At 42.6% G+C, this 17,211-nt stretch overlaps 1 protein-coding gene across 3 annotated transcripts in view; it reads right to left on the reverse strand.

Moving 5' to 3' along the window:
* Window positions 1–17,211, reverse strand: part of ANKMY1 (ankyrin repeat and MYND domain containing 1) — a 59,464-nt gene that overhangs the window by 16,450 nt on the left and 25,803 nt on the right. For all 3 annotated transcript variants that reach the window (XM_077488355.1, XM_077488354.1, XM_077488356.1), the window contains exons 10-12: window positions 13,856–13,996; window positions 8,582–8,737; window positions 7,862–7,969 (exon numbers count right to left, since the gene is read on the reverse strand). In XM_077488355.1, coding sequence (XP_077344481.1) covers window positions 7,862–7,969; window positions 8,582–8,737; window positions 13,856–13,996 — 405 coding nt within the window. The remainder of the gene's footprint in view (window positions 1–7,861; window positions 7,970–8,581; window positions 8,738–13,855; window positions 13,997–17,211) is intronic.

Here is a 17,211-nt window from a genome sequence, read left to right on the forward strand (position 1 = left end):
GGAACATGGATATAAGAAATATTTCGAATGCGATGTACTAAAGTGAAACTTTAATCATGAAAAACAGTAATCATAAAAAATTTATTTTCATAACAATCAAAAGAGCACCTCAGCCTGACTAATTGACACCAATTTGTTTTCCTTTTCTTAGAAATCTCTTTCTTGCTGTGAATGAAAGGACTTATGCCACATGCACACGACCGAATAAACTCTGACGGTTTTTCTGATGGAATTCCAACAGAGTTCCACTGAAACAGACTTGCCTACACACGATCACACCAAAGTCCACACCAAAGTCCGATCGTTTCGAACGCGGTGACGTACAACCCGTATGACGGGACTTGAAACAGGAAGTTCAATAGCCAGTAGCCAATAGCTGCCCTTGTGTAGTTTTTGGTCTGTTGGAATAGCATACAGACGAACGGTTTTCCCAATAGAAATTGATTCCGTCAGAAAGATTTAAAACATGTTCTATTTCTAGGTCCGTCAGAATTTTCGATAAACAGTCCGCTGAAGCCCACACACAATCAGAATATACAATGAAATGATTCCGTCTGACTTTTTCTGCCAGAAGGTCCTATCGTGTGTACACAGAACATTGTCTCTAGCCTTAAAGTATAACTAAAGGCAAAACTTTTTTTTTTAGTTATGGATAGAATGGAGAGGGTTTAGAAATCCAGTTAGGTTTTTGTTGCTCTCTGTGCCTCCATTACAGATATTCCCCCTTATTATTTGTTTTGTTTACCGTAGAAGAAAATCTCAAAATGTTGGGTCTACCTAAGAACAGTAATAGAGGGGAAATCTTCCAATGGGGACTTTAGTACCAAGTGACAACCAGGGATTCTTTCACTTTGGAGGGTCTTCCTCTATCTTCCTGTTTTTGCTATGGAATGGTGAAGGCAGGTCTCCCCAATAGGACACATATAGCAAAAAAAAAAAAAACAGGGTTATAACCCCCCTTACTCTATTTAAAATGTAAAAAGTACCAGTTACTTACCGGTAACTGTCTTTCTGGGAAATCTTCCAGGACGGCACACCTGAGATGAGAGGCTCCTCCCTACAGGAAACACAATCAATCGACAGCTGTTTTAAGTCCCCACCCTTCCCCTTGATCCTCAGTTTGTAGAGAAGTAACTCCTGAACCAGGTTCACAAGGGAAATCATTCCTCATAGGTACTCACCTTCTAGTGTTCTAGAATTTTCCCTCCTCCAACGGGCGGGAAGTAGGCCTGCCGTCCTGGAAGATTTCCCAGAAAGACAGTTACCGGTAAGTAACTGGTACTTTTCTCAAGTCATCTTCCAGGACGGCACACCTGAGAGGATAAACAAGTACCTCAGGCCTACCTTAGGGTGGGGCCACTGCAAAACCCTCTTGGCGAACCTTGGCTCTGCAGTGAGCTTTACCTCCACTCCATACGCTCATATGCTTGATGAAGGCATGTTAGCTGGATCATGCGGCTGATCTGCAGGTCTGCTCCACAGATGTTCCTGCCTTTTCCGCTTCAGATGCAGTATCTAGGTGAAATGGGCTCTTAAAAATTGAATCAGAAAACATGTTAAACTTGTAGGTTAGCAATGTTGCCTATCTCACACATCTAACAACCATGGCCTATTATGCCTGTAGGTGCTACTTAGAACCACTAAAAAGATAAATAAGAGACCTGTGTAAGACAAGGACACTACATTAATCAATAAGAGGGCCTGTCTTAACACTATCCTGTTGAGGGAAATAAAACTGCTTCCTTTTTATCTTTATGTCAGCAAGAGACTAAAGGGAAGCCTACTTAAGGGAAATAGATTAACAGAAGCTTGAACCCTGGGTTTAAGGCACGCCCAATCTATGTCCTTACTTACGCCTGAGAGCCTTCTTCAGGAGATTAAAGTCCCTAGCAGGAGTAGACTACCCATATTGCTATGTCTAGTTTTGCTAAAAGGGCAAAATGAAGGCCATGCACCGAGCCGAAACCTATTCGATCGGGTATACATCTTTATACTTCATCCTCAGGCCCTAATACTCCTCTGAACAGAACTCTCCAAGTTCTTACTAAACAGGGCGATTCATTATCCCCTTCCTCCAGTGTCCCATAACCTTACAGGGCTTCAACCCTAGGAAATGGTTCTGGCATCCCTGAATGCAAGTGGTCAAGGTTTTCTGACATGTGGCAGCTGCAGCCCGAACTCCTGGCCCCTCCATGGAAAAGAAGGCTGAAATACAAAAAGGTGATACATGCATTAATAATATCACAAATAAAATGATCATAGATTGTGGGCACGGCACAATAGATTTAGACAGAAAGGACACAAGCATAGACAACAATGTTGTGTGCCTGAGTGTGACTAGCTAAACCAATATATCAAATATGGGAAGAGACCCAAATCTGAACCTCAACGTAGACAAACAGTCCTCATAGTCTGGTTTTCTGATGTGCTGCCAAGACGTAAAAACATTAAGACTCAAGCAAACCCTAAATGCTGCGTATTTCTTTAGTGCAGCTAGCTAGGTCATAACTGATATATAAATACGGAAAGGACAGGAACCCCCTTTACTGTTGTGCTTTACCTATGTACAGCAAAACAAGGCTATAAAGACAGAAAGACCCAAACTTCTATGTTGTGTATTTCTGACAAACCACCACAGTTATAAGATTAATATGAACACCAACTCCCGTGTTGTGCATTTCTGCTATGCCACAGGGAAAAATATGGAACACAAGACAATCCTTTCTGTCATGCACTTCTGTAGTGTAGTTCAGATAGAACCAACACTGAGAAAGGACACAAGCAACCTGCAGCATTGTGTTTTTCTGAAACAGAAAGCACCAACAAGCTTCAATCTTGAGTATTTCTGCTGTGCAACAACATAAAAGCAGACACTGAGGAAAAAGACAGACAGCCTTTACAGCTGCAATCTTTCTGGTCTGCTGCAAAATAAAACAATAACGCCATGATGAGTATTCCTGCTGTGTAGCAAAACCTCAATCAGAAGGGACAGATAAGTTTAGGGTTCCCACACCCGTGCGACCCAACCTGCGACTTGGGACTGCAAGACGCATGAGAAGTCATATACTATGGCTTCCAATGGGTACCATTTGTGTCTGTGCGACACCAGCAGTCCCTGATTCCTGGATCCACAGACCTCAAGATTACACAGGTCGCAGGGAAAAAAACAAATAGCAATTTTCAGGTCGAACAAGTAAGGGGTCCCCAATGCTGTGACTCCCTGGAGGATTGCAGCCAACAAACCCCTGCTGTGTATCCCTAAGATGCAGAAAGGTAGATCCATGAGAAACACTGCTTAGCCTGATATACAAACGATAAGGCAGTAAATATAGGACATACAGGACACAAACATTCAATCTTTGTGTATGTCTGATGTGTAGTAATATACCAATACTGAGCAGAGAGGCCACCATCCTCAATGTGTCTCTCAGCTGAGCAGCAAAAACAAAATCAGAAAAAGACAAGCAACCTTCACTGCTGTGTCCTTTCTGATATGCAGCCAATAAGGCAGTATATGCAAGACATAAAAGGACAGACAACCTTCAATCTTGTATATGTCTGATGTGCAACAATATAACAATTCTGAATAGAGATAGCACATCCATATTGAAGCAATTTGGCCTTGCGACTCAACATGTCAAATCGCATGGCTAAAATCAGCACAACACCACTTTGTGGTGCTACATGGATTACCAAAGGCAGTATATGTACTACACCTGGCAGGGGTTCAATTTGTATTTCTACTATGTAGCCCAACAAATTCGAACCATCAATTTTCACTGCTGCCTTTCTGATAAGGCAGTAATACAGGACACAAAACCTCACAGACCTTAATGCTGTACAAATCTGACGTGCAACAATAAAACACTATGAATAGAGATAGCACATCCATATTGAAATGATTTGTCATGCGACTCAACATATCAAATCGCATGTTTAAACTCGGCAGCCATTGCTGTTAATAGCACTGTCTGAATCAGCACAGCGCCACGCAGATCAGGACCATCAGACTTCACTGCTGCCTTTCTAAAAAGTAACCAACAAGGCAGTAAAACAGGACACAAAGCCCCACAGACAGACCTCAATCTTGTGTATGTCTGATGTGCAGCAATATAACCATTATGAGCAGAGATGTCACCAGACACAATGATGTGCATTTCTGCTGTGCAACACAAAACCAGAAAGTACAGACCACCTTCACTGTTGTATTTTTCTGATCTGTAGCCAAACAAAGCAGTACCTTTAGTATATAAAGGACAGCAAACAAGCTTCAGTGCAGTGCATTTCTGATGTACAGCAATATAGCCCTTATAAGCAGAGATGTCACAAATCTCAATGTGTATTTCTGCTGTGCCACAAAATCATCCCAGCAAGGACAAACCTTCACTACTGAGGTCTACTGGTGTGCAGCCAATGAGGAGTCATGGTCTATCCCTTTATGAAATAACCAACAGGCAATTTATTTCATAGGCATAGCCTGGGCTGTAGATACTAAACCTTCACCACCAGAGAAGGAACAGATCCTAAAATGGTTGGACACCCTACTATTAGTAGTAGTTGTTGTCCTACCTTACCTCCATAGACTGAGCAAATGCTAGCCAGCACATATCCAGGTGGTGCTGATTAGCAACTAAAGTCTCAATGAGCCCAGCCCTAGAGACCAATTTAAGACCTCTCTAGAAGAGGTGGTTACCAGTTTACCCTGGGAGGTAAATAGCTATTTGCAGGCTTCAAACAATTAATTATGTAGCTCTTGCATAGGTTTGCACAGAAAATCCTCAATTAAAAGGATGTAGGGAGCGATCTATGGTGAATCGCCTTTAGATCTGCCACTGCGTGGATTGTAGCCCAAACCAATAAAAAAAGTTTCTTCTTACCTCCTACACTATAATATAAACACAGTGTAAAGGTGGAGTGGGAGGTTGGAGCTTATGAAAGTTAACTATAGCAGGCAATCCCTAAAAGGAGGATCTGTGTCGTCTTCCTCTTTTTGCCACAGCCAGCGGGCTTGCTTTTCCATCCTTATGGTCCACACGCAAGGAGGATAGCCGCCAAAGTGCTCCCCCCCCCCCCCAACTGCTGTCCCCATAGGGAGGTGCCAGGTTAGGCTGTGTCCTGCACTGTACCAGTCAGTCTATATACATGGGGGGGGGGGGGGGGGGCAATGCCTTCCATTCCTCATTCCCATCTTCATATCTGAGGTGGTTAAGGCAGACATCCACCGTAGTAAACTGGTGCCTCCTCGCTCTAGAGAAAGGAGGATGTGGGCGCCTGCTCCTACTGACTCTCAGCCTTCCCTCCTGGGTAAGAACGCCGCTGCCATTTTCCCGAAGTTTGAAAATGACGCGGGTGCTTGTTGCCACGCCCTCTCCGGCAGCCCACGCGAGCTACCGGGGACCCAGGAGTCGGGGACAAGCCCCCTGGAAAGAACCGATGGCCAGCACCCCCGTCTGAACAGCCACCTGTACAGATAAGGAGGGGGAGACAGGATAATGGCCCCTGAAGTTCTGGGTACACCACTGTACCCAGGGTCCTTCAGCTCTCAGGGGGGCTCTTCCAATTTCTGCTGCCCGCCCTGAGGAAAAGATAGGGGAACCCCCCAGGAAGGACAAGAATATCCTACCAGACCCAGAGGCTTCCCAGGCTTGTGGTCCGGCTCCCAGGGGGAGACCACCAGCCCCAGGCTTCGGGTCATTTGGAAAAAAACAAACAGTTTCGCTGTGTAGGGAGAAACACAATCAAAAACTGAGGATCAAGGGGAAGGGTGGGGACTTAAAACAGCTGTCGATTGATTGTGTTTCCTGTAGGGAGGAGCCTCTCATCTCAGGTGTGCCGTCCTGGAAGATGACTTGAGAAAAAAAAGGTTTTGCCTATAGTTCGGCTTTAAGGAGCATTATGTCATTAAGAACCACTGAAAGCCAGCAAGTGGAGTTCTTGGCTTCTTTTCTCATTTTCTAGGATTTTCTTAGTTTACCTGTTGTAAAAGGGCCTGTTATTTTCAGTAGCTCAAGCTTAAACACAAAAGAAAATTAGTCGGAGCTGTGACCTATCCCCCTCTTATCCCAATGTTGTCTACAGACGGCTCTGTGCAAAGATTCAGTTCGAGAAAGACTCTGAAATAGCAAAGCTTCTGTTGTGCCCTCTTTCATAAACCCATAATTATTTGTCTATTTTATTATATAAAAAAGTTTAAAATACAACTGACTCACAACGGAAAATGTCTCATCAAATACTTACCTTAATTTTACTTTCCTGATGAACTCCATGGTAGGCATACATATGGGTTAACACCGCCTCCACTCCTCCCCTATAGGAACCAACTCCCATAAGTCTTTGCTCTGAGCCAGAGGCCACATTCCTTAACTAGCCTACTCAAGACACTGAGGGGGGGGGGGGGATGTTTGGGGAACGACTCTTGCTGCCATGGAGTCAGGAAAAGCAAAATCACACTAAGAATTTTGATAGGAAATTTTCAGTTTTCCTCATCGACTCCATGGAAGCATATGTATGGGAACTAACTCGCCATACACCCAATAGGTGGGCAATGCTAACCCAAAGGCTTTATATTGTACCATCAACAGACAGGACCTTCAACCCAAAATAAACAGAGGATAGGAAAGCAGACTACACAATAATGGGCCATAAACGTATTGATTGAGCACCACAAGGTGGTCCTACATACTACTTTGAGAACCACATGCTGCGAAGCTGCCCAAGGTGTAGACCCACTCCTGGTCGAGTGAGCAAACACTACCTCCAAAAGGAGCCACGTCCTTGGCTCTGTAAGCCTGTTGGATGGCCTAGGAAATCGATGCCAAAATTATCCTAGAAAAGGCACGTCCCTTTGTCTTTTCTGGCAAAAGAATGAACAGCCGTTCTGAAGCCTGAAGGAAGTTGTAGCTTTGTAGATATAACTTTACAACATCTGAGGGATTCCTAGAACTGAAGGAAGGCACTGCTAGGAGCCAACTCAAGACTCCTTGTTTACTAGACATGTGCTTTAACCAACTAAGCCACAGTGTGTCCTCTCCCACATCTGAAGGATGCAAGTTAGAACCCTAAGGTTGGCAGAACAATTTATTGGCTCCTGTGAAAGACTCATGCACCCTTGGGAATTGAGTCACGCATAGGTAACAGCACTGCTCGAACTAGAAAGAATGTAAGAAAAGTTCTCCATGACCAGTGAATCAATCTCTGAGGCTTTTAATACCGACATGATAGCCAGGAAAAAGGCGAACTTGAAAGAGAGGCCTTTAACAGAGACACCCCTAGAACACTCCGCTCCAATTCCTGAGAAGCATAGACTGGAAGACACTAGAGCCAGGGAAGAAACAGAAAAAACACACAAACTGCTGCAATGGAATATGTAATATAAAAGTATACATCATCGCACACGGCATGAACACAGATCTGCAATTCAATCCTGCTTTCACGATCAAACCAGGCCAGGTAGGCTGATCACGCCGGACTTGGGGCAGATAGGGTCACCCGCTAATAGCTGGGCTATCTGGCCATTGCGCCACTTGCCTGCCAATGGCCAGGCTTAATTTCTTCCAGAAACTGTTCTGTTTACCCACTCCATACCCTGCTAATAGCTAAGGTTTATCAGAGTATCGTGACCTGTCTTCCCAGTGGTTGCCATTGGCTGGTCTTGATCGCAAAGAGGAAAAATTTCAGGTAGTCGAATAACCAAACCGGTCCTTAGGAGAACAAAAAGGAATGTGGCCTCTGGCTTAGAGCAAAGATTTATGGGAGAGGGTCCTATAGGGGAGGAGTGGAGGCGGGGTTAACCCCTTTTAAAAGGCTGTAAATTCTCTTTAAGTACTTGACACTGATATACCCAAATATAAAGCCATCTCACCATATCATTTCCACTGGCGATGGCCAAGGACAGAGGAGAGTGCCCACTCCACAGGGTATTGACCTTGGCATTGTGAGCCAGAAGTAAAGAAATTGTATCCTTGGCAAGCTGCATGAAAAATAAAGACAGTTCAATGACTAAATAAAGGCTGATTTACTGTAATTAGAGCTAGATTTTGATCTTATTTTGTTGCTGTTTACATCTCCTGAATCAGTTCCACATGTATTGTGACGGTTGCAGATCCACCAATAATAAGCATGCAAAACGGTTCTAACCCATGATGACTAATTTGTAGAAAGCAGGATCTGATGCTTTTTGGGCACCTTTACAGCAAGCATATATTTTCCATGGATCCCTGATCTATCAGCCCCATTGACCAGGCAAATCGATCAGCTTATTAACTGAACTGGGAAAGGGGTCCCATCATATTATGGACTTAATTACATCATTATAAGACTTGTTAAATCAAATGAAGCTGCAATTACCAGCCTTTAAACCACACTGTCACTCTGAATTTGCTTCATCCTCAGTGTGCTGGCTATCTCTCTGATTGTTAGATAATACAGTAGGGTTCCAGATGACTAGCTTGAAGCACAGTTATGATCAATACATCTACCATTAATAGCTTACTTCCCTTGTCTGACTGCAATATTTAAAATCATATGTTTAATTGGAGAACTGGTTTCACCTATTATACTGCCTTTAGTAGTTGATATTTACCTTGTAGTTGTCTTCTCTCTCACACGCTACATGCAAAGGTGTGCGGCCACCCTCTTCTGGGACATGGGGGCTTTTCTCATAATAGTTGTACAGAGGCAGACCAGAGTCATGGCAGCCTTTCATAGGAAATCCCAGAACTGTCCCAGGGCTATCTCCCTGTGGATACACATACATGTTATGTCCATGAAGAACTCCTAGAAACCCTAGGTTTGTTTGAAGAAGCATTCAATTTGCAAATACATATGCAGATTGTATTTAGTCAGGGATGGGTCTTCTACCACTTTGTTTAACATGAAAACAAACAAGTCACACCTATGCTGTCCTCTCCCTAAATCCATTCACGTTGTACAGATTTAATTGTGTATTTAATTGTTTTGTGCTTTAAAAGCTACATCATTTTAGCAGCCCTGGATTCTATTTTAAAAATGCAACCCAGCAAGCATTGCTTAAAAGACTTAACACACTTTGCAGTGATATCTAACCAAAGCTCTGTATGTAGTGATGTCTAACCAAAGCTCTGTATGTAGTGACATCTAACCAGCACTCTATACACAGTGATTTGTAATCCAAGCTCTGTATGCATTGATGTCTAACCAAAGATCTGTATGTATACAGTGATGTCTTCTCAAAAATCTGTATGCTGTGATGTCTAACCAATGCTCCGTATGCAATGATGTCTAACCAAAGCACTTTACACAGTCATATCTAATCAAAGCTCTGTACACAATGTTGTCTAAGCAAAGCTGTGTATGCAGTGATAGCTAATTAAAATGTTGTATGTAGTGATGGCTATGCAAAGCTCTATATACTGTATAGCGATGTCTAACAAAACTCTGTATGCAGAGATGTCTAATTTAAAGCTTTGTATGCAGTGATGTTTAACCAAAACTCTGAATGCAGCGATGTCTATTCAAAGTTCTGTATGCACTTGTAGCACCCTCTAGTGTGCTACTAGTGTCAGAGTAGGTAAAAGCATATTCTAAGTTCACTTTTTTTTTTCTAAATTCCAGCTCCCCTATGTACCATTATAGCATTAATGTACTTCTTTTGCAAAAATAAAACAGCTTTCCATTTATTCTACCCACGTTTACCTCACTCGGATGTTTAAAAACCCTGCTCCATTACTTCTGCCTTACTTCCTGAAAAGGCTTTAGGTCATGACACAGGAAGGAGTTGACCAGCCAAGGGTAGATGATGCAGGGTGTGTGCTAATGAGAGCAGCTGGTCAACTCCTTCCTTTGTCATAACCTAAAAAAGTAAGTAAGGCAGAAGTAACTGACCAGGGTTTTTAAACATCAATGAAGAGAGTGAGGTAAACGTGGGTAGAATGGAAAGCTGTTTTATTTTTGCAAAAAAAGTAAATTAGTGCTATATTAGTACATAGAAGAGCTGGATTTTAGACACAAAAAAAAGGTGAACTTAGCCTTCAAGCCCTGTGAGTCTGTAACTGGGTTGGGGTTACTAGAGTTCAGGGCAGCATGACTTATACAGGCAGCTCTCTGTTCCCCCCCCCCCCCCGGTTCTGGAGAGTTGGAGAATGCTGTGGAAGCTAGCGGGCTGAGGCTAGGACAGTTGTCCTGTATATTTAGGGGCTCTTAGCCAAACCCCAGGAGATGGGCCGGGCAGGGAACTATGTGAGCCCTTAAATAGACATGGGTTATGCTGGACAGGGAGCCAGGGAGAAGATGGAGATGCAGGGCTGAGGAGGCAGTTGGTGGCCCTTGAGGTAAACCCCCTAGTCTGGGGGGGGGTGCCCTCAGGCTGGGGTTCAGGTGGCTGGCCTGGAAGGATCCTACCACAGGAGAAGTTGGAAGGAGGCTTTCCTGAGAGGCAGCGGGAGCAAGGAAAGGACAGTACAAGTACTACAGCATGATGCAAGGATTTACATTTGCCACATGTAGAAGATCTCTCTTGAAGACAGCGGTGTGCTTAGGTCTTCTTCTATAGCTTTGCCCTGGGAGATCTGGTAAACTGGTGAAAAGAAGCAGCCAAGTGGGCTGGTGAAGAGGCAGCCAGGTGGGCTAGCATTTTCCTGTCGTGGTAGAGCTGGTACCAGTGTCTACATGGGAGTTGGCGGCACTCCTGGATGAAGTTCACAACACATTGTGCTACTTTCTAGAGGGACTGAGAGTTCCTAGTCTGTAAGGGGCTGTTGCTAATCTAACAGAGACTGTTAGCCTGCATGGCAGAATCAATTGGAGCTAAACAGAGTAATCAATTGGATTAATCAGAGTTGTATATGAGGAGGAAGTTGTCCCTGGTTTTGTCACTTTCAAGCTGAGCATCCCATAATTCCTATTCCCATCCAAGTTATTGCCCCCCCCCCCCCTTAATAAAAACACAAAAACAAAGTTTAAGGACTGTTCACTGTGTCTGGGTGAAAGTGGAAAATGTGTGCCTGGCTGTGCAGCAGTGATGAACCTGGTCACCTGCAATCCCTACAGGGGTAGTGCTACACACTGATGGCTATTCTAAGCTCTGTACACAGTGATGTCTAACCAAAGCTGTGCACGCAGTAATGTTTATTCAAACATCTGTACGCAGTGATGTCTAACCAAAGCACTGTATGCAGTGATGTGCAATCAACACTCTGCATGCAGGGATGTCTGATCAAAGCTCTGTATGCAGAGATATCTATTCAAATATCTGTGAGCAGTGATGTTTAACAAAAGCTCTGTATGTAGTGATGTTTCTTTGAAGATCTGTACGCAATGAGGTCTAATCAATGCTTTGTATTCAGGAATGTCTAATCAGAGCTCTGTAGGTAGTGATGTCTAACCAAATCTCTGTAGGCAGTGATGTAGTGATTTTTTTTCAAAGCTCTGTATGTAATGATGCGTAATTAATGCTTTCTATGCAGTGATGTTTTACCAAAGAGGGGACCAGGTCCCTGAACCAACATCTTACAACCCCTATTAAAGCTAAAGGCTAAGCCATAGCTATTGAGCCTATCTGACCCCTTATTTGCGAGTTTATTATCTGCCACAAGCGTGAATTAACTGTTCCTGATGGGGTACTTACAACCTATGCAATAGTGGTGCAGTGGATTATGCCTCGGTGCAAGCACCTGTACACTGCTGTAACCCAGTATCAGTGAATTAAACTGCTATTAATGCTGCCACAAGATTGAGAACCAAGGAATCTTGCATGGCCACCATCCTAGTAAGCTCCCTCCAAACAAGGTGGCACATGCAACAAACGTGCTTCAAACCACCTCAGTACAGCGCCACAGAGAAGCAGTGCAACAGTACTAACACTAGGCACTCTCTTGCAGGACATTTAAAATTGATGCCAAAGCCATCCTGGAATGTCTGACCATGCAATTATAAGGGTAGACAACCCCCTCGACACAATCCAAGTGAGTAATCAGATTGGCAACCCAAATGTTTAAAGGGCTTTCATCCTATACTTGTCAACTTTAGTGGCAGGAATAAGCTGGTTAGGGTCCTGGCTTTGCCCTCCATGGGGAGCATACCCCACAGAGATCTTTAGAGACTGGTCAATGCACCAGGCAGACCACGACTCTGGACATGTAAAGCCCTCTGTGGCTAATTCCACATGAAGCAGTACATTCCACAGGAAGTGCAAAACAGCATTACAGACTGTCCTTGTATCTTCCATCAGGGGGGGCCCAGGTATGGCCCCCCAAGGCTCTGTCGAGGAGGCCACCAATCTAGAAGCTGCATAAAAAGCCTCAGTAGCTATGATATAGCCAAGCGATGAAGAAATCGTCTTTAATGGAAGTAAGCGTCTTGAAAAAAAACATCCAGTAGGGAAAGAAAACCTCCTTGTTAGAAGATAGGTTTCACTCAATAGGGAGAAGAGATCTATCATCTAACAACACTAGCAAAGAACTGAAGCTAGCTGGGAGTGGGATGGGTTATAGAGGGATGTCCTAGCATTTCTTTTTTGCTAGTGTTCAATCACTTGAAGGTAGCTGCATACAGTCAGGTTAAATGATTTAAAGAATCCTGGGTCCTGTATTGTACAATCAGGAAATTTAGTTTTTTATTTTTCATCCTGCACAGCTAAACTTTGATTGGTTGTTATAGACAACACAAACAATTCCTTCTGGTGTTTAAAAATAACTCATAATATTCCTTTAAACATTTTTTTCTAACATTTTGGGTCAGGTGTATGCCCCCAAGATAATCACTGTATGTCTGAGTGCCTGCTGTGATCGTGACATATACAGTTAATAATCATTACATATGCGGTACTATTTGTCTATATACCATACTGGTTGGCTATGTTCCATCTGTTCCTGCACTTGCTGCTACTTAAATCTATAGCTTCCTTTGTGCAGACTTCATATCAGGAACCATCCCACTGCAAGAAATCTCTTTTTCTCTTGACTTTCTTTTCCTTTCCTCAATCCTCTGTTTATAGTTAAAATTGAGGCAACTTCTAATGCGCACTGGACTCGCTCTGGGCATACTCCCTTGCTGGTGACCCATCGATGGGACCCCTGTCTGGGACCTCCTTCTAATAGGCCAGACTGGCGCAAGACTGCTTATGTTTCCATTACCCCTTTAGGGGCTAGGGAGGTATTATGGTAGGCCATGTATACATTTCTTTTGAACCTCTTCTGTTCCTTGGCAGGACAACTTGGCCTTCACATTATATCTTTCTGACATAAGCTACTGCAATGGAATTTGGATTTTATCAGTTCTGTTTTGTAATTATATTATTTTGTGTGTGGATATCTGTATGACTTGGAAGTTGCCGTTTTCCTTTAAAATAAAAATGAAAAGAAAAAAAAACATAGGGCAGTAGTGTATCTTCTATGGGCCCCTTCCAATTATCATTTCAGGAGTCAGGCCTTGCCATGTACCTCCCAAAGTGAAAAGTCTTACAACCAGTGGGGGATATATTTTACACTTCGGGAGAGAGTACCTTAGCAAAACGGATAAAAGAAGACGGCAGAAAAATATTTAATTGCCAAGTTGACCTACTCTGGGAAAATCTGCTAGTGGGATGATTTCTACAGATGCGCACTAGAACATATAAATAAAACGAAGAAGAATAAAAACTGCCTGCCTTACAAACAGCTTCTCTTATCTGCTGTCAAGTAACGGTGCCTATGTGACATTTATCGGTGTTCACTGCTGCAAAAGAACTTCCAAGAACAAAGACACTAAAAATTCCTAGGGAGCGATTCAGCTGCGCTCTGTCATCTTTATGACAGACATGTGTCTATGCTGTATTCTATTTTTATTTCCTGCACACTAATTAGACGTCCCTCTGAGAATAAGTGCTGCCGACATACTGTACCCTGTCAGGATCATACACATAGTCCCCATCCTCAGCGCTGGCATTGGGATCTGAAGCAGCAAATAGCAGAATCTCTGTGATCCGAGTTCCTTCAGCTACTGGCAAAGCTGCTGCTATGTGGAGAGGAGTCAGGGAACCGTTCTGGGCAATAAAACATACACTCATAAAACCACTTGGGAAATAGCACAACAGGACTCCTGAAAACATGCTAATCAATCATCAATCAAAATCATTAATGAGCAGGCAATCGTAAATTACTACAGTGTTGAGACTTTTACTTGTTTAAAAAAAATATATATATATATATATCTATATATATATATATACATACATACATACATACATATATATACACACACACACACACATATATTATATACACACATATTATATAAATATATATATATATATATATATATATATATATATATATACACACATATACACACACACAGACATTGCCTTGCAGCAAAACTATTCCCCCCTTGGCTTTTTACCTATTTTGTTACATTACAGCCTTTAGTTAATTGTTTTTTTTTTATCTGAATTATATGTGATGGATCAGAACACAATCGTCTAAGTTGGTGAAGTAAAATTAGAAAAATATATACATAAAACTATTTTTCAGAAATAAAAAACTGATAATTGGCATGTCTGTGTGTATTAGTAGGTGGTAAATGTGTTATACACTATATACAATCACCCGACACTAGTTCGTTTGCCCAATCCATGACTTAACTTCACAGTTCACACAAATACGGTTTAAATTCAAACAGAAGCACTGACGTAAGTCTTTTTTTTTTATTAAACTTTAAGAAAAACTTAGAAAGTTAGTTTAACTTTAATTATAAAACTTATCTAGTAGTATATTGACTGTCAGTCACTTTATAGTAGGCAAGTAGGCATCACTTTAGCCAGTCATGCAGACATACCAGAGTGTTTTAAATTTTTTTTTTTTTACAACAATGTTAAAAACAGAGGTTATCAAATTTGCCTACACTTACCTTGGGGAATGATCCCAGTTAACCACATCCATATTTACCATCACTGTTCAGGCTGTTCAGTGATGTCATGGACATTGACGTCACCGGACTCCTCCAACCTTCCCTTTGTTAGCAGATGGAGGCACTTGGGGAAGGGGGGAGGAGTCTGGTGACATCGATTTCCGTGATGTCATCGGATCTCTGACGGAACTCCCTGAAGACCCGGAAGCCGGCGGAGAGGTGAGTACCGATCAAAAGAATTTTAATTGATCAAAAAAATTAATCATTAACCGAGGAATTAATCTTTAATATTCCCAGCCCTAATTCTGATACATATTTTTGGTAAATAAAATCCCCAATAAACATATATTGATTAGTTTGGGCTAAAGTTATAGCATATACAAACTATGGGATAGTTTTATTATTTAATTATTTTTTTTACTAGTAATGGCGGCGATCAGCAACTTATAGTGAGACTGCAATATTGCAGGGGACATTATGACCCTGACACTTGAAATTTTTTGGGAACCAGTGAAACTAATACAGTAAGCAGTGCTAAAAATACGCGCTGTCACTGTACTAATGACACTGGCTGGGAATGGGTTAACATCAGGGGCTATCAAAGGGTTAATTGTGTGTCTGTTAGTTCTGTGTCTCTGCCTGATGATTGGCGGGTGCCTGCGGACATTGAGTCCCCTGCACCTGCCGATGGGCTTCCACTGTGTGTATTCACAGCGGGAGCAAGCCCCTGGAGGCGTGCATGGGTGCCCCCTACCCGCAAGTGCGGGATCATGTCATAAGTTTACATACCCTGGCAGAATTTATGATTTCTTGGCCATTTTACATAGAATATGAATGATAACACAAAAACGTTATTTTCACTCATGGTTAGTGTTTAGCTGAAGCCATTTATTATCAATCAACTGTGTTTACTCTTTTTAAATCATAATCACAACAGAAACTACCCAAATGACCCTGATCAAAAGTTTACATACCCTGGTGATTTTGGCCTGATAACATGCACACAAGTTGACACAAAGGGGTTTGAATGGCTATTAAAGGTAACCATCCTCACCTGTGATTTATTTGCTTGTAATTAGTGAGTGTGTATAAAAGGTAAACGAGTTTCTGGACTCCTGACAGACCCCTCCATCTTTCATCCAGTGCTGCACTAACATTTCTGGATTCTGAGTCATGGGGAAAGCAAAATAATTGTCAAAGGATTTGCAGGAAAAAGCAGTTGAACTGTATAAAACAGGAAAGGGATATAAAAAGATATCCAAAGAATTGAGAACGCCGATCAGCAGTGTTCAAACTCCAATCAAGAAGTGGAAAATGAGGGGTTCTGTAGAAACCAAACCACGGTCAGGTAGACCAACTAGGGTTTAAACCACAAGGAAAATTGTTCAGGATGCAAAGAAAAATCCACAAATAACTTAAGGTGAAATACAGAGAAAATTTATATAGAACTTCAATTTTATGCATTTTTTAGTGCCACATCCAGTATTTGAAATTAAAAGACAAAAACCCCCAGTGGTGGAAATACTCTTCTACCTCATACGTGCCTTAAATGTGAAATACATGACTCTCTGAAAACATGTGGTGTGGCTGTTTGAACATGCACAATAAGGAGGCACTTGAAGAAAGATGGCTGCATGGTTAAAGCGGGATTCCACCCTAAAGTGGAACCTCCGCTGATCGGATCCCCCCCCCCCTCCCCTCCGGTGTCACAATTGACACCTTTCAGGGGGGAGGGGGGTGGAGATACCTGTGAAAGACAGGTAGTTACACCCACTTCCGGCCATAGACTCCCGTGGGAGTCTACGCCATTTCCTGCCCTGCTGCGCTGTCTGCTGGGACACACATGGGTCCCAGTGACAGCGCGGAGATTTCCTATTGCGCGGCGCGACTCGCGAATGCGCAGTAGGGAACCGGGAAGTGAAGCCGATTCGCTTCACTTCCTGATTCCCTCACCTAGAATGGTGGTGGCAGCAGCCGAGGGCCGAGCGATCGATCGGCCTCGGCTGCCGGCATCGCTGGAACCCGGGACAGGTGAGTGTCCATTTATTAAAAGTCAGCAGCTGTAGTACTTATAGTTGCTGGCTTTTAATATTTTTTTTTTGGTGGAATCCCTCTTTAAGTCAAAAATAAAAGAAGGAGGGCGCACCGACCTAGTGCATTACCACTAGTAAAGCTTTATTTAAATATAAAACAGCAAAGTATATACTCACAAACCAAATCCACTGTTCTGAATTGCTCTATCGTTTATGCCTTCTATCGATACTTGTTTGTGAGTATATACTTTGCTGTTTTATATTTGAATAAAGCTTTACTAGTGGTAATGCACTAGGTCGGTGCACCCTCCTTCTTTTC

The sequence above is a fragment of the Lithobates pipiens genome, unplaced genomic scaffold, assembly GCF_037356315.1.
Source record: "Lithobates pipiens isolate NorthernLeopardFrog02 unplaced genomic scaffold, aLitPip1_a1.2 Scaffold_18, whole genome shotgun sequence".
Classification (NCBI taxonomy): domain Eukaryota; kingdom Metazoa; phylum Chordata; class Amphibia; order Anura; family Ranidae; genus Lithobates; species Lithobates pipiens.